We start from the raw sequence: 20,249 nt of genomic DNA on the forward strand, positions 1-20,249 counted from the left end.
CACAAACTAAGAACAACTTGGAGCCAAATAATTCAACTAATGTCCTGTTTTTGGACTGAAGGAAGAATTTTGGACTTTTGGAGAATTTGCAGGAAGCTGGAGATGGGAGGTTGTGGTACCAGCGCCTCGGCCCATCACGGCGGCCTTCTGTGTGTAATATGATGTAAATTTATTCCAAAATCCAGTTTGACTGAATGAGAAACAGCTTGAATTATTTCTGGTGTTAGCTACTTGTATTTCTGGCTCAGGAATCCCATGGTTCCAGTGTATGCTAAACATGGGAGTTTAGCAGACGTGCAGAAGAACCCGGGTCTTATGGAGGGGTGGGCTGCAGGGCGAGGGTCCCGGTGCAGGTTCTGATGCAGAACATGACGCCCACATTGCCTGCGCCCAAAAGCTGCAGCTCTCCTTGTTGTCTTTCCGGGCCCAGAGATCTTGGCCGGTGTCCGCTGCTCTCCAAATTCCCAGGATCCATTGATCCTAGCCTCTTCTGTAACCCTGTCCGTCTGGATCGTATCCGAATCTGGGCTTGTGAAACAGCAGCCAATGAAAGCAGCCCTGCAGACGGAAAGGGGGAATCACGCTAAATTAAATGCTTGGGATGGCTGTATCCTTCTGTATCCCGTCGACAATGATTTGCGGTCACACACCCTCTCCGTTGCCGCTTTCAGGTATCCTGCAATAGACAGTCTCTCTCTTGTAAGGTGTCTCACGGTATGGTTTTGGTTCGCGCGGTATGGCTCACCAGTTGATCAACGCACGCCATCCGGGACGGTCAACCAGAAGGCGATGAAGCGCATCCCCTAAAAGCGAGCCTGTGTGTTTCACTCCATTGAGATCACTTGGATTCTCAGCCACTTCGTGATTGACCCGTCATCCATCTGTCTCTCCCCCCCCCCGTCCCGCCCCCACAGCTCTGAACGAATTCCCCACGGACCTCTTCTCCCAACGGCAGCGGCTGGAAGGAGCATTGTTACTGCACATCCTGTGTGTGAGTCCCACCCCCCGGCACTGTTTGATCGCATCGAGCCCATCGATCATTTCTGCAGCAGCCATAACACTTTCTAGACGCTTGTGTTTGAACTTCTGCCTCTTTCTGTCCACCTATATAAAGTGTAATATGAAGTTTATGACATTATAACAAGGTTTATGATAAGAGGGATTTATTAACGAGGTCGAGAAGCTGCGTTGGGCCACCTGCCTTTAAGTCTCGGGTGCAGGGGGCACTTTTTTCAGGGAGAGACTGAGACTGCTTTCTGCCACTGACATTTTGCCGCCATATTTCTCATGTTTCTGCCACTTTTGCCTGCTGCAGGCTGTGTACGTTTTCTTCGCTCTGGCCCTGGTCTGTGACGACTACTTTGTCCCATCGTTGGAGAAGATCAGCGAGGTCAGTTGGTCAAGCACAGTTTGGAGAGTGGCTGAGACACTGTATTCTGTCATCTGCTCGTGTGTGTGTGTGTGTGTGTGTGTGTGTGCATGTGTCTGTGTCTGTAATTATTGCATTGTGGGGACCGGATTTACCCACAATATGATAAAAACCTATAACTTTGTCCAGTCCAGACAAGGGGGAACTTGTTTTATAAAACGAAAACCTAAAAATGCTAAAAGTCTTGACAAAGTTTAGGAGTTAAGGTCTTCATGTTGGGACTAGAGTTTTCCCCATAGAAATGAATGAAGAGTCCCCACAAAGATATAATTACAGACCTGTGTGTGTATATGTGTGTGTGTATGTGTGTGTATGAGCAGGTATACCTTGCCTTATGGGGACACAATGTCCCCACAACGTGATGAATACCCATTTTTTTTCCCTTATGGGAACCACTTTCTCCCGGTTTATTCTCACCCGCCCCCCCTCTCCATGTCCCACAGCGGCTCCAGCTCAGTGAGGATGTGGCGGGGGCCACGTTCATGGCAGCGGGAAGCTCTGCTCCGGAGCTCTTTACCTCCATCATTGGTGACATACCCTCTCCACCTTCATCCTGCTCTATCTGCAGCGAAGTGGAACTTTTTATCGGAGCTATTATGTATGTCGTTGCCTTTTTAACCTCATTCTCCACCCCGCCTGTCTCTTCTCCCCTTGGTAGGTGTCTTCATCACCAAGGGTGATGTTGGCGTTGGCACCATCGTGGGCTCTGCCGTCTTCAACATCCTCTGCATCATCGGCGTTTGTGGGATCTTCGCCGGCCAGGTAGCGATGGAGGTGGTGGGTCTGTGGGAGGCCGACATGACCCGCCCCAGCTACCAATCTGTGAAATTTCCTAAAGGCATAGCCCCCCCCCCCCCAAAACCCAGCATGAGAGTGTTATTACTGGCCGACATGCAGCCTCAGTGTGGAGCGAAAACGGACATTTCCTATACCTCCATCGCAGTTCCAGTCCCATGGAATTTACCCCTTGGGTTTCTGAGACAGAATATGCAACTAGGTGTTGACAGGATACAAGGAAAACTGATTTACAGTGTGGCAGCCACCCCCCCCCCCTTCCACCCCCACCGTCTGTCTCTCTGACTCTCAGCAATACAGTATCTGCTGAACATTAGCATTAATGCTGGAAGTGACCAGGAACACTGAGTTCCTGGAGTATGCTGGAACCCTCGTTTGACAGTTCTCCGACGGTTCCGCGCTCGCTCCACTTATCAGCCCATTAGAGTATCCTGTTCCTTGGGTTCCCCTGTAACACCAGTTCATCCCTGGCTATTTTCAGCTGACACTCAGATCAACAGTCGTCTTTTCTGATGCGGGGACATTGAATCCCACGCGACATATACTACCTGTGGACTGTATGAAACATGGGCTGCAAGCTGGGCAGACTGCTCTAACCAGACAGGAACATTTCCTCTTCCTTACCACCCAACCAGACTGATGCTGTCTTGACTCTTCATGTCATGTGCCTCAGCTAAAAGCATTTACATAATGCCCTGCTTTCATTGGGTGGGCAGTCTCAGAATTGTTTCCTCTATCCTGTCTCTGAGATCTATTCGATTACAACTGTCAAGTGTAGAGTCAGCACTAAACTTGTCAAAACACAGTAATTGAATACATATCATACATTTTTACATTTTCCTCCATTACAGTCAGTATTTCTCCACTGTAGGCTTGGGTGGTGACTGGGGGGTGTGTGTGGGGGGGGGTGTCTCCCATGATGCAATTTGGCGAGTGGGTAATTTTTACTATCCACCCATCCATCCATCCATCCAAAACGTGAAGATCAACCAGTGTAATTTGAAATAAAAAAATCTCGCACACACACACATTTGTATTCATCTTTCTGGGGACTTTACATTCATTTCTACAGGAAAAGTTTTTTGATTGCAGTCAAAACTGACTGAAAAAGTGGTGAAAAATGTCAAAATAACAGGTTTACATGACTATACAAACACACACCATCCATCCATCCATTTTCCAAACCACTTATCCTACTGGGTCGCGGGGGGTCTGGAGCCTATCCTGGAAGCTATGGGCACAAGGCAGGGAAAAACCCAGGATGGGGGGTCAGCCCATTGCAGGGCACACTCACACACCATTCACTCACACATGCACACCTACGGGCAATTTTAGCAACTCCAATTAGCCTCAGCATCTTTTTGGACTGTGGGGGGAAACCGGAGTACCCGGAGGAAACCCCACGACGACATGGGGAGAACATGCAAACTCCACACACATGTTACCCAGGCGGCGATTCGAACCCGGGTCCCAGAGGTGTGAGGCAACAGTGCTAACCACTGCACTACCATGCTGCCCCCGTAATTTTTACTATACCCAGTTAATTCGTTTTCTTATATTTAAACGTTTAGTACCCATTTACACAGAGGATGGATGGATGGATGAATGGATTTATGGATGGATGTTAGACATTGGAAAGGTGGAGAGATAGATAGAAGAATGTAGGCAAGACTTCCTGTACTGGGGGAGTTGCCTCACGTTCGTCTGCAAAGACGCCAGTTGTTTTGTAAAAATCCGCGAGTCGATCTGCCTGCACACCAGGCTGTAAACAGATCAACATCGCGGCCAGTTTTGCGAGGGCTGCATTCCCTTTATGGTAGTTTTTGGGTTGCCCTCTCCTGCTAAGCTGTTCGCTCCTCCTCCTTCCTGCACAGGCGATCCGTCTCTCCTACTGGGCTCTCCTGAGGGATTCCGTGTACTACACCATAGCTGTGGCAGCATTAATCCTGGTGAGTAGAGACCCCCTAAGTATGAGCAGAGGGCGTGAGGCTGGCACCAGAGGAATGTGGATGCATATTGGGAGCCTGAAGTCCAAAGAAAGCACTTATACTGGGATTTTAGGGTTTTGCACTGGGATTGGAACCTGCAGCATTGATCTGAACATACGGAAGCGCAGATGTGGAAGCGGGTCGGACGTCTGTGTGTCTTGGGTTTTCAACAAACTAGAAGGGAGTGGAAATGGGTAAAATGAACTGATTGGAGCAAATATCTGATAAAATATTACCAGCCGTATCTAAAAAGGAAATAGATTTTGCCCTCATTCCTCTTTATTTGTTCGCAATAAATTATTTTTATGGATTTCCATTAAGTCAGAATTTAATTATGTTGTCATTATTTTAACAGCTGTCATTAGCCCCGTTTTTATTGGGAGCATAATTACGGTCATGTTTATGTGACCGTTGCTGGGCAAATTAAACATCTCGGTCTTGACATTGGTCAGCCCGTGTCACGCTGGTGAAATGCAGTCTGGCCTTCATCCTGGGGAGTGATTAGCTGTGAGCGACGCCCCCGTCCATATGCTCCTCTGTGTGGGCAAACATTTGCTTTGTGGGCCGTGACCTCAGAGGCCAAAGGCCACTAAAGCATCTCCATGTTAGTTTTACACAGCTGGCGTCAACAGAACTGACCTGCAACTCCCTGGATTTAATTGCTCTTAACATTTTATCACCACAAATGCTGTATCTCATGGCTCTGAAAGGCTGCCTTTTCTCATCCAGTGTACCTGAACATCACTGACAAAGGGAGTGACACGTCCTGATCTGAGATCAGCTAATCCGTGCTGTTCGTGAATATTTACAGTATGTGAATCGTAATTATGGCTGTCAGTCGTAAACATTAGCCAGTTCAGTGCAGCTGCTGGTTGGCAGAACTTACAAGCACTCCGCTAAAATGCCAGAGCAAAGAACATCGAAATCAGTTTACGCACAAACGCGAATTCTTGTACTCGAACATTATCTGTAAATTTGGGCATCGTAAACTTTAAATAAAAGTGGCCACATACTGGTGGTGGGATGCTGCGAGTGACTGACATCCAATCAGATGTTTGCCGATTCGAGCACAAGCTCTGGGTTAGTGTGCCCCCTGGTGGTACATTTCTGAAATGGCAGGCTATGCTGCTTCTTGCTGCTGCCTATGAGAGAAGCCCGAAAGTATAGACCTTCTTCAAAATGTATCAGTGCGTACTAAAGCTTATTCTGATTTCAAGTTTGTCAGGAGAGTCTCGGCTTACTTTTATTCCCCTCCTTTGCAGGTTATCTATGATGAGAAGGTTTCCTGGTAAGCCCCATGGTACCGTCCTCCTGGTCTGTCATAAATCAATAAATTCACTTTATTTTCTGTAGCCCTGGGAGTAAAGCTGGTCTTTAGCAGAGCTCTGTGTTTGAATGGAACCTCTCGCAGAACAAGGATCCATTTTTCAATTTTAATGGCTAGCAGACATCAAGTTAAAGAGATTGTATTTAAGTAGCTTAAATTTTGACATTACCTGCAAATGCAGCTGGATATTCTGCTGAAGCTCAGATTGGCTCCCGTCCTGGGATTTAAATTTTCCATCTGGCATCACAGTTCAGGCTGCCTTGTCCTATGGGAAAGTCTTTGTAGCATATGCTAATCTCTCAAATATTTGTTTCTCCATCCCAGGCAAGAGTCTTTGGTCCTGATTCTAATGTACCTGGTCTACATACTCATCATGAAGTAAGTGCTTCAGCTCGGAGATTGGATTTCATCCCCGTTTGAGATGCCCCACGGGGTGGGTCCGGGCCGCCCTGTCGGAGATGGGGTGGGGGTGGGGGGGGCGGCGAGCGTGGCTGAGCTCCTCCGTCTCTCATCCTGGATGAAGGTTCAACTCGCCAATGCTGCGCTACTTGGAGCAGAGGAATAAGGACTCGGCGAGCCTGGCCAACGGGACGGGCGCCAACATGGACGCCGACGACGGTAACTGCGACGCCACAGTGGTGCTGCTGAAGAAAGGTGAGGCTCTTATGCCTGTTTGCGCTGATGCTCCTTTAGCTAAAAGAAGATGGCAAACGGACCCGGGGTCCCCAACTATTTTTCCCCCAGCGGTCAAATTCCATCAGCAATACAAAGCCAAGGTCCACCACTCCTGATACATTTCTTGGGGGGGGTGCAGAGAGAAAAATTCCTGTGGGATGGCGGGGGGGCTCAATCAATTGCACGGCCTGGATTAAATCTGACAGGTGGACCAAAGGGGGGGCCAGTGGCAATTGTTAAAGCTGGCAGTGGCAGGCAGTCGGGGGTGGGGGTGTAGCAGACTGTCCACAACAACACCCCTGGGAGGGACCGGGCTTATTTGTTTTAGGATGAACACCTTTATTGATACATAAAATAAATTAAAAGACTGTGTTCTTGGTGGATGGCATTTGACGGGGGGGGGGGGGGGGGGGGGGGGTCACTGCTTCACTGACTCACTGCTTGGCTCTCATGGTTTCCTACCAAATTATCCACGCAACCTGCCAAACCTGTTTGCCCTCCACTAGCTTTGATTTTCATGCTAGTTGCTGTTGCTAGCTCCTTACGGTTCTTGCATATCCCGCCTGCCTGCTCTGTGATGTTTGGTTTGCCCGCCACATTAGTCAGTTGTGACTTACTCCTGTGTCTTGCCCACTGTGGTTTTTTTTTTTAGCCAGTTTCCGTGGTAAGCAGTCTGTGCTGATGGTGGACGAGCTGCTTTCAGCCTACCCCCACCAGCTGACCTTCTCCGAGGCCGGCATGCGCATCATGATCACCAGCCATTTCTCCCCTCGCACGCGCCTCACCATGGCTTCCCGCATGCTCATCATGGAGGTAAGGGCTTGCCCAATCAGAATGCACACAGTTCCTAATAGCCACACCCACGGCCTCCTGCTATTGGTCACTGTAGGCTATGGTGAATTCAGTCTCACAACAGTGATAATGACCATATCTTACTTTTTGTTATGTAGCAGATGCCTTTTCTCCAAAACAGAGAGGATGGGAGAGCAGGTTTAGTGCCCATGCAACGTTCGGGGTTAAGTGGTGGCATCACGTTGTCAACCAGGCAGCCTGAACCCCGATTTTACTCCACAGACCCACACATAATCCAGAAATGTATGCATGCACGCATAAATCAAAGATGTCATATGAAAAAGTACATCCTGTTAAACGTGGGATTTGAATTGGCAACCTTTTTATCATGGGCACTGTTTTTACGATTATGCCATAGAAAAGATGTAGATATCTGATCTGTGTCTGTCTGTCTGTGCGTCCCGCAGAGGCAGAGACTGATCAGTGGCAAGTCCTTCAGTAACGGCGACTCTGATGTGGTGGGCAAGGTCCCCGGGAGGCGGAACTTAGACGACAGGCTGAGTGGGGCAGAGAGGGGTGTCAAAGGCCAACATGGCTGCCACGCCATGGAGGATGGGGAATGCATGGAGCCCGGCACTGACACCGAGAACGAGGACAATGAAAACGAGGAGGAAGAGGAGGAGAATGAAGGACCCTTTGTTCCTTTTCACGTTCCAGGTACCTTTCTTTGTCGTGATTTTCAAAATGTTGTACCAACAAATGCTGAGTTCACACCATACAATTTTAGAATTTTTGGAAATTGGCACAAACCCCCCTATTTGATTGCTATGTGGGAACAGAGTCACCAGTGCATCACAGACAGTCAGATATCTAGCAGGCTAAATATCTGCACTTGTCAACAACTCCAAATCCTGTAGTGTGAAAAGTGTCGCAATTGGCAATGAGTGTGGCGACAAGCTACAGCCAATGAGAGAGCAAGACACAGAGGGTGAGGGGAAATGTGGCGGAGGAGTCATATGCTCATATGTTCATACTACACAACTATCAAAGTCATCAGATTGCTATACTGTACAACATCAACGTCGTATTGCAGCAAAAGTTTGCCGGTCTGTTTGGGTGTAAGAAATGGAAGAAAGTTTGGCTGAACTTTGGCAAGAGTACCGATGCGTTTTTGATCTTCTGATGACCGGTACCAAGAAAGAGAAACGGCGGACAGATGTTTCCACATGACACTTCTCATGTGTGTTTTCGTGACAAAACAGTTTGGAGACCAGACGGACTTGGGGATTCCCCCTGGTGAAAGACGTGTGCCCCCCCCCCCCATCGCTGATTAGTCAGGGTGTATAACTATATATCCGAGTATGTTTATATATTTATATAGTTATGTGTGATGCCGTTTTACTTTTTATGAATAAGAGTGTACTGGTATGTGTGTTTATATCTGGAAGTGTGTTGTCTGTGCTTTATATACACACTAAAGCAGTGGAAGTTGGTCGGCGAAATCCTCTCCGGACGTGTGACTGATGGAGTTTGAACTGTGTTGAAAAATATTTGAGTACCCCTGCACTAAAGTATCTGATGTACAGCTGCATATATAAAGTAAATAACTCAATGAACAAAGAGAAATAAAGACAATTGTGTGTGTGTGTGTGTGTGTGTGTGTGTATTTCAGATAACCTACTCTGCCGTGCAGGTGTTGGTGTGTTCTAGCCTTTCTGGGCACCTACAGGTGCCCCTAACAGTGCCCTCTGTCTCGCCCTGCGCAGAGGGGCCCTGCCCCAGGCTGAAGTGGGCCTTGGCATGGCCTGTCAGCCTGCTGCTGTACTTCACCGTTCCCAACTGCGCCGAACCGCGCTGGGAGCGTTATTTCCTGGCCACGTTCTTCATCTCCACGCTGTGGATCGCCGCCTTCTCCTACGTCATGGTGTGGATGGTAAGGGGGCACCGTCGGCACCCTTTAACATTCCTTCACCTAGTTTGTGAGGTAACATGACATGTTACCTTAAATTTGGCCTACATTCAATGATATCTGGCTGTCTCTCTGTCGATCTGTCTGTCTGTGCGGGGTGGAGGAGTATATGTCCCCACAATGTGATACAAACCTGTTATTTTGACGTTGCGGGGACCACTTTTTCGGTCCTCATAAGGGAAACTCGAATGTATAAAAATCTGTAACCACAATCAAAAAATGAAAAATTCCAAAAGTCTCGTATTTTGTTTGGTTACTTATGGTTATGGCTGGGTGGGGGTTAGAGTGTTAGGGTTACTCTGTTAGAAGAAAAGAATAGACGGTCCCCACAAAGACGTGGATACAAATGTGTGTGTGCGTGTGTTTGCATGTGTGGCTGATTGCCCCCCTAGTGATTTAGTAGGTTTCCAAACCCATGGCATGTCTATGCCCATATAGCTGATCCTGCCTTCGGAGGGGTTCCTCATGTGCTCTTCTGTCATCCCAGGTAACTGTGATTGGATTTACACTGTGGATCCCTGATGTCATCATGGGTATCACCTTCCTGGCGGCTGGCACCAGCGTGCCCGATTGCATGTCCAGCCTCATTGTGGCGCGACAAGGTACCATGGCAGCCTGGAACGGGGGGTTTGTAGGGACGGGCGAGGCAGTCTTCTGGTCTCTGGGAATGAACATCATGGATGGCTGGGAACCGAGAGAGCAGGAAGTGAAGGCGGCTTGTTTAGGTACCTTTGGGACGCCTAGAGCTCACCACCTCCTTGTCCATCCTGGCAGGCCTAGGAGATATGGCCGTCTCCAATTCCATCGGCAGTAACGTCTTCGACATCCTCGTGGGGCTGGGCTTGCCTTGGGCGCTGCAGACGCTGGCTGTCGACTACAACTCCTACGTGAGTGCTCCCACCTTCCAACCAGACAGCAAAAACAACACTGGAAATCTCCATTCAGTAACTCATCACAGGACCAAATAGTCCCGCCTCCCCGACTCTCAATCGACCAATGAACTCCTAATGTTTGTACATGTGATATGTAAATATCATGTAAGTATGAGAAAATCAGCATTCCTCTTTTTTTCTTTTCAGATTCGTATAAACAGCAAGGGACTTATCTACTCTGTGGGACTTCTGCTGGCGTCAGTGTTCCTCACAGTAAGTTTGGCCAAATTCCACTCTAAAACCTGTTGCGTGGGGAGTCCTTGAACAGGCAACCTACAGACTAAACTTTCAACCTAGGTCAAGCTTCAGTCCACCATATGCTTCACTACCTTCAGATAGAAATGTTCGCTTTCCCCTTCTCCCGGCTATGTCTGAGCCCAAGGGGGGGGTCAAGATGCCCTGGTGTCCTGTGCTTGTCTGCAGTAACGTGAAGCATTATGAATTTTAGCATTCTTAGCAATGCTTACATTTTCAGAGCTGTTGCTTGTAGCTCAGTTGCATTAGCTCAATGTCGTTAGCGTTCACAGCACTAACTGTCAGTAGTAATGTTGGCATTGAGCTACCTTCCATACACTCTGCAATCTTCACTACCTTGTCTGCCCCAGATATCATCTCCGTTAGCGCTCTCTTGTCTGGAGGAGTTTTACCAAACTGTGTGCTGTGCGTAGTAGCATTAGCGGGGTGGCTGCTTTCTTTAGCAGTGTTAGCAGCGATTAGCGTTGTGTGGTCTTGCTGATTCTGCCCCTGACTGAAGCCTCTCTCTGTGTCCCCCAGGTCCTGGGAGTGCACTTGAACAAATGGACCTTGAATCGGAAGCTGGGGCTGTTCTGCATGCTTCTATACTCTGTCTTCCTATGCGTCTCTATCCTCATTGAGTTTAATGTATTCACTTTCATCAATAAACCCACGTGTCGTGACCTGTGATTCCACCCCCCCCCCATCCCACCTTACACGTTTATACTGCTGGCCATAGGCAGCAGCAGGGAGGGGGTGACTTGTCTCTCTCGCAACCCTTTTCTGTGTCCCTGGTTACGGACCACAGCTCAGCACTCAAGGGTGTGTCTTTGAGTATAACCACTCCGATAGGACAGAGATCAATATTTTTGATGACTACTGCCTGCTTTAATGTGAAACCAACAAGGTTTTTAAATTTTGTATGAGTGAGTAAGACTGAATCATGATTATTCATCACCACTACCTTTTGCAGTGAGATACATTCTACTGGCTGCTGACTGTCTGGCTTCGAAGCTATAGACTGAAGGGACTTGTCACAACTTTTTGCTTTAACCGTTCTGCGCAGTACTGGAATTTGCCAGAAAAAAGAAAATTGGAATAGGAAAGTACGGATCACCTCATGCATATGTAAATATTTGTGGAGGGAAATTTGGACACGGGCTATTTGCACAGAAAGGATCTTCCTGCTGCAGAAAGGACACTCGGGTTCTCCAAGGATACGAGAACCTCTGTGATTTGTGGCTTTTTCTGCTTTTGTCTGCACCCGCGTGCCGCCGAAAAGACTACTGTTTATTTATTTATTGAAGGTTATTTATGTGCTTTTGCCTTTTGTTTGAAGTTCGTCTGCGTTCTTGCTCAACCTGACAGCATTAATTGGTCCTTTTTACTCTCCCTGCCCCTTTCAAACTGTCTCCTTTCATTAAATAAACTGGCATTCCTCCTCATTTTATACAGATCAGTGTTGATGGGACAGTTAGCATATATACATGTGCACAGGCACAAGATTGGATACATTCATCTTTACGCACGACAGTGACTCATGAGAGTTTTACTTGCACAAAAACATTCTGAGGCCAGAAATAAAAATGACTGGTTATCTGCCTGAACCATAATATAATCAGATTATACCGAAGGTGGATCCAAGCAACTAGAGGAGGCGGGACCAAGACATAATTGGTTAGGCCAGCCTCTTCTACAATATGATTGGTTATCTGTCTGGAGCAATCATTTTTCATTCTGCCCTCAGAACATATTTGGGTAAATACAACGTCCATGAGCTTTAAAGTGGTGCCATTGGCCTTCATATATCTGTTCCATGTTCAGCTCAGCCTTGTGATACTGGTTTTGTGTACACTGACCCCTGCTGGCTGATTGGCAGGATTCCATTCCTGGTCCATTGCAGTTGACTGATCCTTTCTTGAAGCACCTCTCCGTGTGAAGGCATATAGAGGTATTGTCTCTGATTCCAGGCTCTGTGGATCTTCCGGTTTAGCAAAGTGCTATAGTTAGCACAATAAAGATCTTCAGGCCAATGCATTAGGTTGCATCCATCCATCCATTTTCTGTAACCGGTTATCCTATTCAGGGTCATTGGGGGCCTGGAGCATATCACGGATGCCATTGGTTGATTCTAGCTTTTAAAAGTATTGTAGGAAACATAAATCAATATCTTACAATATCTTATTTTTGTTAGCTGATTCACACTTTAGTAATGCGTGTGTGTGGTCTGCGGTGTGTTGGCACCTGCCCAGGGTTGGTTCCTGCCTGTGTCCTTTGTTCCCGGGATAGGCTCCGGTCCCCCCCCCCCCCCCACCGTTGGGATTCAGTGGTTTCAGAAAATAGATGGATGGATGGATGGATGCCAGTTTGCTTTGGCGTTCATCTGTCTCGATCAGCCTGACCAAAAGTTGTTTGGTGTTCAGGATGCCCCAGTGTTCAGGATGCCCCAGGTCCGGATAGGTTTTTTCCCCAAAGCACCGGACTTCAGCGCACACCCATGCATGGACTCCGCTCGTTGTCAGAAACACAAATGGAAGAAACATGATCCGCAGTTTTATACGCACTTTTCCTTCGTAGCCTCTTCTGAAAAGGCTGCCGCATGTACAGCTGGGTCGGCTTCCACGAGCTTTACTGCCGTCTCCAGAGCCGTTCCCAGTGGCCCCTGTGCTAGGTGTCATTATCCAATGTTTTTAAAAACGTTTTAATATCAGCTTCAGTCAATGAAACTAGCTTAACGTTTTAACATCTACGTGCATATATCTACATGGATATGTGAAGATCTCGCACAACAAGAAGTTCCCCAGTCGTGCAACGTTCCATGTTTTTTAAGCTTGTTCTTTGACGGTTATTGTACCTGTATCATCAAATCAACTGTATGCAGTGGCACTGCAGTGATTCTATGTAAAGGGGCGTCCATCCCCTGGCTGTTAACAGTCACCTCTGAAATAGCCTTTTGGGCCACTAGCATTGCCAAGTTACTTGAAATATACAGTTACAGAAATTTGTGTGTAGAGAATCAGATTTGACGCCTTTGGAAAGTGTCCATATTTGGCGGGAGACTCCTTGACTTTTCTGTCCTTCTTGTCGATGTTGTTTTGCTTCCCTTTCGTAATTTGATGGAATTTTACGTTTTGCTGTTGATATGGTTTTCCTTTTAAGTTTTTTGTGTTTGTTTGTTTTCTGTTTTTTTTTTTTTTTGGGGGGGGGGGGGGATGCTGAAACAAACATGAAAACTAACATTTAAAAGGACATAATACTGTTAGCAGGGAACGTGCTCAGTAACCATGAAGGTTTAATGACTTTTTATTTAAGGCAATAATTATGATATTATATACAAGAAATATATAATATTTTTTACAAGTTTTTATAACTATCTTTGTGTGTATATTGTGTAATTAAAAGGTAAATTGCAGCACCCCTAATAGCATAATAGTGCAGTACATTCTTTTTACCACAAGAGGTAGTAATTTTACTACAACGTTGTAGCAACCTGTTAAAAATTGAAAGATGCTCCACAGACGCCAGTTAATGCGCGAACCCATCTCTGCTTAACTGACCAAGCATTTAGACTTTATTTATTTATCTAGTTTCACCGCAACTTTGATTCGCCGATTTTTAATACTAAAAACTGTATTTAGAAAGAGCCTCAATGCTCATGATCAAAAAAGTTTCATATTATGAAAGCATTAAATCTTTTAGAACTAAACTCATTAACTGAACTACAGGATTCATATAAGTATATTTTATATGAAGACAGTTTTAATTTGACATTTAAGTATGGCTGTCCTCCATGTCATGTGGTAGTACTGTACACGTGTGCACGCATGTATGTGTGTCTATGTGCCTTTGCATCGTATGACTGATGTTTGTCACCATAGCTACCTTCAGGATTTTGCTTTTTCTAGAGTTCAGGAGTTCTATTTTGTGTTAAAAATATATATTTTCTTTTTGTAATATTCACAGGGTGTACACAAATGCATAAATATATTTAATATATACATTTGTTTTAATTTATACATGTTAATTACATATAAAAACATAAATTTGAGCTAGATTCTTGGTCCTCTGCACTATTTCGTTTAGATTTGTTATGGAAAAGACATTTGGTTACTAATAGTAAAATTGAACTGTATTAATATACTGTATTTCTGTTACTGCCATAGCCTGGTAATTATATTGTAAATTGGACATGGGGTTCTAACATCAATACTTGCATTGATTTAGGCCACTGGCAGAGTCCAAGGTCACATGAGGTAGCATAGCAACTACAATTTCCGTAAGGTGGGTTCGAGGCTGGGCTTCAGTAACTGTCCTGGGTGAGGTCACGAGCTTTCCCTTCCGTGGACTAGATATGAAAGTGTGGAAATGATCATATCTGAATCTCTGTATGTTTTGGTTTCTATGTGGGGACCAGACAGTCCCCCCCCTATATTCTTACAGTTGTCTTATAAATCGTATATGTTTGTATGTTATTTTTCCTGGAGCCGAGCTCATTTTGGGCAAACAGTTGCCAGACGTGTCTAGTTTTGGAACATTTGAGGATTTATGTCATGATGAAGATGATGTGTGAATAAATTATATATGAAATTATATTTATGCCTGCCGTGTTTGTTCTCAGTGAGGAAGGCGACGATTACAGAAACCTTACGGGCAAAGCTCCACGTGGGCTCGCAGCTGATGTTAAGTACTTTCTAGAAACAGGGACAAGGTGGAGGTATTGTATTCTAGATGCTCTTCTAGATTCTCGGTAATACGCTGAAGAGGAACATGCAGTGTGCTTTCCATCCAGCGTTACGGGGGCCTGGAGTCTATAGACAGGGAATAACCTGGGATGGGGCGCCATCCTATTCCCAGGGCATGCACTCCAATCACACTTCCAGTGGTTCCTACATTTAATGGGATAAAATACTTTAAGACATAAATATCCTTCGTAAATATTATTCATGCAAGAAATGACGTTCAAGGAATGGGTCCCCTCAACCCCGCTCAGAGGGTTTGACCTTCAAACTCCGTGACACCGACGGCACTTTGGAATCACCAAGAGCTTCTATAATCCAGTCATCTGAGGTCAAGTCCGCTTATTTTCATGGAATTTTTTAAAACAACCAATGGCTGCATGACTAAAGTGCGGCGCACAGAATCAATAGCAGATACAACAGAAATGACGACACCATACCCCATATTCTCTCTATCATATATATGTATGTATGTATGTGTGTGTATATATATATCCATCCATCCATCCATTTTCCAAACCGCTTATCCTATTGGGTCGCGGGGGGTCCGGAGCCTATCCCAGAAGCAATGGGCACGAGGCAGGGAACAACCCAGGATGAGGGGCCAGCCCATCGCAGGGCACACTCACACACCATTTACTCACACATGCGTATACAAATGGAGTGTGTGTATATATATATATATATATATATATATATATATATATATATATATATATACTCTCCATTTGTATACGTGCTTATAAACCTTTATACGCCATTAAAAAAAAATACCAATTAACATTACAAAATACTTCTTAGCTAGATGACAGCCGTAAATTATATAATGGTAATATTGTTTTTTTTTTAACGGTTCTTATATTAAAAGCGTGTTAGATATAACAAAGAAACCGTAAGAATAGGTCCACCCCAAATTTACAAACACTTTAGATCGAAAAGTTATGAATTACACTGTTTTAAGATAAATTTCTGGAAATCTCGTCCTCAAATAAGCGCATTATTTTAGATGTAAACAGGTCGTCCCGTATTTGATATATGTCTATTCCAGTTATTTCATACACCGAAACAGAACATTGACTTTAGTACATTTGCGTGCGAAGAGACAGATGATAGCGGCGAAAGTCGAAAAGAAACAAAGAAGCAGAAATATTCACATTATATATTTTTAATTTTCGCTAGATCTTGCCTAACTTTCCCAGTTGTCAAAAACAGACAACCCGAAATCAGGCAAAAAAGAAAGAAAATTATGGGAATTGTAGTTGATATACGAATTACAACGTTATTGTAACGTTGTCGTGACGTTGTAGAAACGTGGTATCGTGCGCAAGCAGGGGATGGTTTGATCGCTACTTCCGCTTATTTTCCTCCAGTCTGTTTACATCAGTTTCCTAAGGTGCCTTTTTAGGCTGTTTTAATAAATCTCTCTTTTTAAAAACCGAATGGCTCAAAACAATGGAGGCGGTGCCCATTGGTCAATACAGCGACGTGTGGAGGGTTTGGTGAACAAACACATGGCAGACATGGCACTGGAAACACTACAGCATAGGCTTTCTGTCGTGTCAGAAGATATGAACCATCTGTCAGAAGAAGCGCAGAGGCGTCCTGAGGAGGACGCATCACGACATGCAGAGGACGCATCACGACATGCGGACATGAACTTTGACGCGGAGTCACAGTCGGAGGCGTACAGCAGCGGGGGCTCCGAGGGAAAGTTATCGCAAATAGCGGCATCCTCAGGTAAACGTACACCGCTTGGAATGAATATTGTTAACTTCAGCATTGCTGAATCGTGATCGCGCTGTATTAATAATTACGTCCAATATAGTTTATATACTCCAGTGTTTATTGATATACGTTTCTTTCACGTGCATGGTGATATGCCAATTAAAAGTTTATATCTAACTAATTTCACAGTAAATTGTGTCCACACGGTCATTTTTTTCTCTCCTGAGAACAGAACCAAAGCAAAGCTATCGTCTGTGCTTATTATTATGTTGAACACAGTGTATACAAGAGTATACAAGATCAAAGGTGTTATAAATATGAAAGATGCGTGCAGATTTTTGTCGTTTCTGGACATATTTTTTCATTCCAGTTTTATCAGGCCACTAATTCATTCTGCGCTTCCATTTCCTAGAGACGGCAGCTCAAAGAAAAATCATATCGCTTTTGATTGAGATTAAAGAGGAGCAGCAAAGGCAGTGGGTGATTTTAAAGGAACTGCAGGCTAGGATGCAGGGACCCGTGTGTGACGATGATGACGAGACTTTGGAGATAGATCTTCCACTGAGGTCCATGGAACAGCTTGACGAGACCGAGAGGTATTTGGAGGATGCAGTCGCACAGAGAAAACTGGTAACTGTTCTTACAATTTATTTGCTGTTTCTTGTGTGTCTTCTCCTGGTGGGAGTTTTACTTGCACCAAATTATTCAGAGGGCAAAATGAAAAATGTTTCAAAAGAGATAACCAATCGGATTATAGAGGAGGTGGGTCCAAGCGCCCACAACATCAGATTCATTGGACCCACCTCCTCTACAACCTGATTGGTTACCTATCTGAACCAATCATTTTTTTTGTTCTGCCCTCTCATCGGCTTGTATTCTTGATTGTACATAATAGTTTTGTTTCTTGTTCTGCATGTTGCTTTGTGTCTTGATTCACTGAGATGTGACTTTTTCCCCATACAGTGGTTTTCTGGCCGTATTTCAGCAGTGTGCTCGAATCCTTAGGTATCGCACCTGTCGCGGATGGGTGGGGCCACAGTAGACGACGCCATCCGACGTCTGATGCAGGCTGTGCTCTCCTTCGGGGTCGGCTCTGAGATGAACTGGGCGGGCCGTGGGGAGAAGAGAAGCTTCCGGAACACTAGGCTTCAGGGTGTACTTTTCCGTAAGACGTCTTTTGTCTTTGTGTGTGTGCATGCATACATTTTTGGGCGATGTGTGGCGATGTGGGTTAGGATTGGAGTTAGGGTGTTCCTGACCAGAAGGTTGCTGGTTCAGATCCAGTGCCACCATGGAGCCCTTGGGCAAGACCTTTAACTCAAATTACTCCAGGGGCACTAGACGTTGGCTGACCCTTCACTGTCACCCCCGAATCTGTATGTGTCTGTGGGTCTAATGGGGACCAAGATGGCTTAGGCAAAAAGACAATCCATCCATTAATCATCCATCTATTTATCTTTGACAGGGATAGGCTGGGGTTGTGGGGTGGCTGGGTCCGATCCCCGGCAGTATAGGGCCCTAGGCAGTAGGCAGGGGAAACATATACTCACACACAGTCACAAACTATGGGCAGTTTAGAGAAAAGGAAAAATCCTGACCAATGTTTTGTTTCAACCAACCAGTTGAATACTTTGTGACTGTGACTCTTTATGCTAAACTGGCTGGTTGAAACTAAACCTTGGTCTGGATTTATACTTTTCTGGACCTGAACTATCCACCTCTGCCTAACTGCATATGTGTGTACCACAGCACCCAGAGGGAATTCATTCGAGGAAAAGCATGCAAACGTCAGACACAGAGCTATGATGGATTTTACGAGGTTTTATAACATCTGAATCAGAAAACGTGTATTATCCCAGAGGAAATTGTTATTATAGCGTGCACCAGGGGTAGGGAACCTGATCCATGGAGAGCCGGTGCGGGTTTTTGGGATGACCTCTCAATCAGCCAATAACAGTGGATTCCAAGGACTGAAGTTGAGAATCGCTGCTTTATTATTGGCTGACTGAGAGGCCATCCCAAAAACCTGCATCGGCTCTCCATGGATCAGGTTCCTTACCCCTGGCTTACACAGTACAGAGTTGCCACACACAGCAGGTTCTGTATGAGAAGGAGATGCTATGTAGAGATGGTAATAAATAGATGGGTGAATATGATAAGTACAGTAAATACTGCACTAGAAAGAGAAAGAGATATATTTATAAAAAACAGACGTTATTGCACTATTTGTCCCTGTAACCCTGACTAGGATCTCAGATGATGGATGGATGGATGGATAATGACTTCTGTGCACATGTTTTAATAAGCCCATGCTCTTACTATGGAGAGTACATGATCTGTTCTGTCCAAATGTTCAGAGTTTAATCAACAATGGTGGCATGGCGCTCAGGGGTAAGACAGCATAACCTGCAGAATTGTACGGACCTATACTTCCAGTACCGGCTGTAAGCAAACGTTCAGGCTCCTCTCTGCCTTTCCAGGGGCTCTGAAGAAGACGCCAGTTGGAAAGGACGCCACGCAGCACCAGTTCGCAGATGTTGTAAAAAAATGGCTCCGGTTCGCCCCCTTCAGGCAGGGTGGGAGTGGACGCCGCCAACATTACAAACCAGCAGTGGATTTCATCTGTACTGAGGGAACCCTGTGATTCACCTGCAGAGGGAAATCATTCATTTTAATTCTTTGTTTGTGTTTGAATTTTGTCACTATGAAAGTAAATATAACTTGTCACTTTAAATTTAATCACATTTAACGTTATTTAACGTTTTTTTTTCTTACTCATATTAATCTGTGCTAAAATTTCAATACCAAAGTCTCGTTATGGGGCAACTGTTTGTACTGAATGTCCATTATTACCATTAAAAAGCACTAACTGGTTGAAATCAATGAGAAGTGTTATATGGACCCAGTATTGGTAGCAGAAGGCAGTCTCACCTAGCATAGGTGTCAGAGCTTTGAACCCACACTCTTCTGGTATGATGACATGTTGCTGCCTGCCACAGTACTCATTATTCTAAGGCAGTGTTTTCCAGTCCGGGTCTCGGGGACCCACAGCAGTTCATGTTTTTGCTCCCATCCACCTGGAAGCTCAGAGGGTGCAAAAATTTGGACTGGCTGTAGGTCCCCGGGGACTGGATTGGGAATCACTGTTCTAAAGTACTTGTAGCTCTTATTCACAAAGGCTTAAAGATTCAAACACAAAATGATTTACAGCGACGCATGAAGGAACATCCCTAATACATCTGCATAAATCTACTTAAAACTGTAATGTGACATTTACAATGTAATTGAAGCCTTAATCCAATGCATTGTATCATGTAATTAGGTCATCTTTTTGATAGTATAGATAAGTTATATAACTGTAAAATGACATGGTAATTTGTGCAGACTGCACGTCTTAGCATATTTGTGAAGCATGATTAATTCCGTTCTAAAGCAAATACAGAATGTCAAAAAGTAGCTTTGTTTCTCCTGTACTTTGATGGATTTTGATTAAATTGTAGATGAATGGTGCAGCCAGCAGTTTCCCAAATGCTTGTCCAGTAAATCTGCAGTTATTTTTAGTGTTGAATCCCCATTGTTATTAAGTGAAATACTTTGATAGCTCCCGGTGTGTTAACTAAAGCCATTAATGACAATTGAATACATGG

At 45.1% G+C, this 20,249-nt stretch overlaps 2 protein-coding genes across 4 annotated transcripts in view; both read left to right on the forward strand.

Moving 5' to 3' along the window:
• LOC125739228 (sodium/potassium/calcium exchanger 3-like) overlaps positions 1-14,731 on the forward strand; it is a 31,610-nt gene extending 16,879 nt beyond the window's left edge. For all 3 annotated transcript variants that reach the window (XM_049009110.1, XM_049009107.1, XM_049009108.1), the window contains exons 4-18: positions 915-991; positions 1,316-1,390; positions 1,873-1,957; positions 2,088-2,191; positions 4,099-4,173; positions 5,475-5,500; positions 5,864-5,917; positions 6,063-6,193; positions 6,867-7,027; positions 7,474-7,723; positions 8,773-8,939; positions 9,463-9,577; positions 9,750-9,862; positions 10,055-10,120; positions 10,682-14,731. In XM_049009110.1, coding sequence (XP_048865067.1) covers positions 915-991; positions 1,316-1,390; positions 1,873-1,957; positions 2,088-2,191; positions 4,099-4,173; positions 5,475-5,500; positions 5,864-5,917; positions 6,063-6,193; positions 6,867-7,027; positions 7,474-7,723; positions 8,773-8,939; positions 9,463-9,577; positions 9,750-9,862; positions 10,055-10,120; positions 10,682-10,831 — 1,649 coding nt within the window. In that variant the 3' untranslated portion in view covers positions 10,832-14,731. The remainder of the gene's footprint in view (positions 1-914; positions 992-1,315; positions 1,391-1,872; positions 1,958-2,087; positions 2,192-4,098; positions 4,174-5,474; positions 5,501-5,863; positions 5,918-6,062; positions 6,194-6,866; positions 7,028-7,473; positions 7,724-8,772; positions 8,940-9,462; positions 9,578-9,749; positions 9,863-10,054; positions 10,121-10,681) is intronic.
• Positions 14,732-16,193: 1,462 nt separating this feature from the next.
• Positions 16,194-20,024, forward strand: si:dkey-187a12.4 (uncharacterized). Its single transcript, XM_049009786.1, has 4 exons — positions 16,194-16,614; positions 17,015-17,232; positions 17,608-17,767; positions 19,083-20,024. Exons 1-4 carry the CDS (start codon positions 16,317-16,319, stop codon positions 19,244-19,246), a joined length of 840 nt encoding a protein of 279 aa, XP_048865743.1. The 5' UTR covers positions 16,194-16,316; the 3' UTR covers positions 19,247-20,024.
• The last annotated feature ends 225 nt before the right edge of the window (positions 20,025-20,249 follow it).

The sequence above is a fragment of the Brienomyrus brachyistius genome, chromosome 3 (genome assembly GCF_023856365.1).
Source record: "Brienomyrus brachyistius isolate T26 chromosome 3, BBRACH_0.4, whole genome shotgun sequence".
Classification (NCBI taxonomy): domain Eukaryota; kingdom Metazoa; phylum Chordata; class Actinopteri; order Osteoglossiformes; family Mormyridae; genus Brienomyrus; species Brienomyrus brachyistius.

Bases quoted from the DNA above. Each gene is read 5' to 3' on its own strand.
- si:dkey-187a12.4 (XM_049009786.1), top strand. From the start codon at position 16,317: ATGGCTCAAAACAATGGAGGCGGTGCCCATTGGTCAATACAGCGACGT. The intron at 16,615-17,014 runs GTAAACGTACAC...TCCATTTCCTAG, and splicing joins GCAAATAGCGGCATCCTCAG to AGACGGCAGCTCAAAGAAAA. The intron at 17,233-17,607 runs GTAACTGTTCTT...TCGAATCCTTAG, and splicing joins CAGTCGCACAGAGAAAACTG to GTATCGCACCTGTCGCGGAT.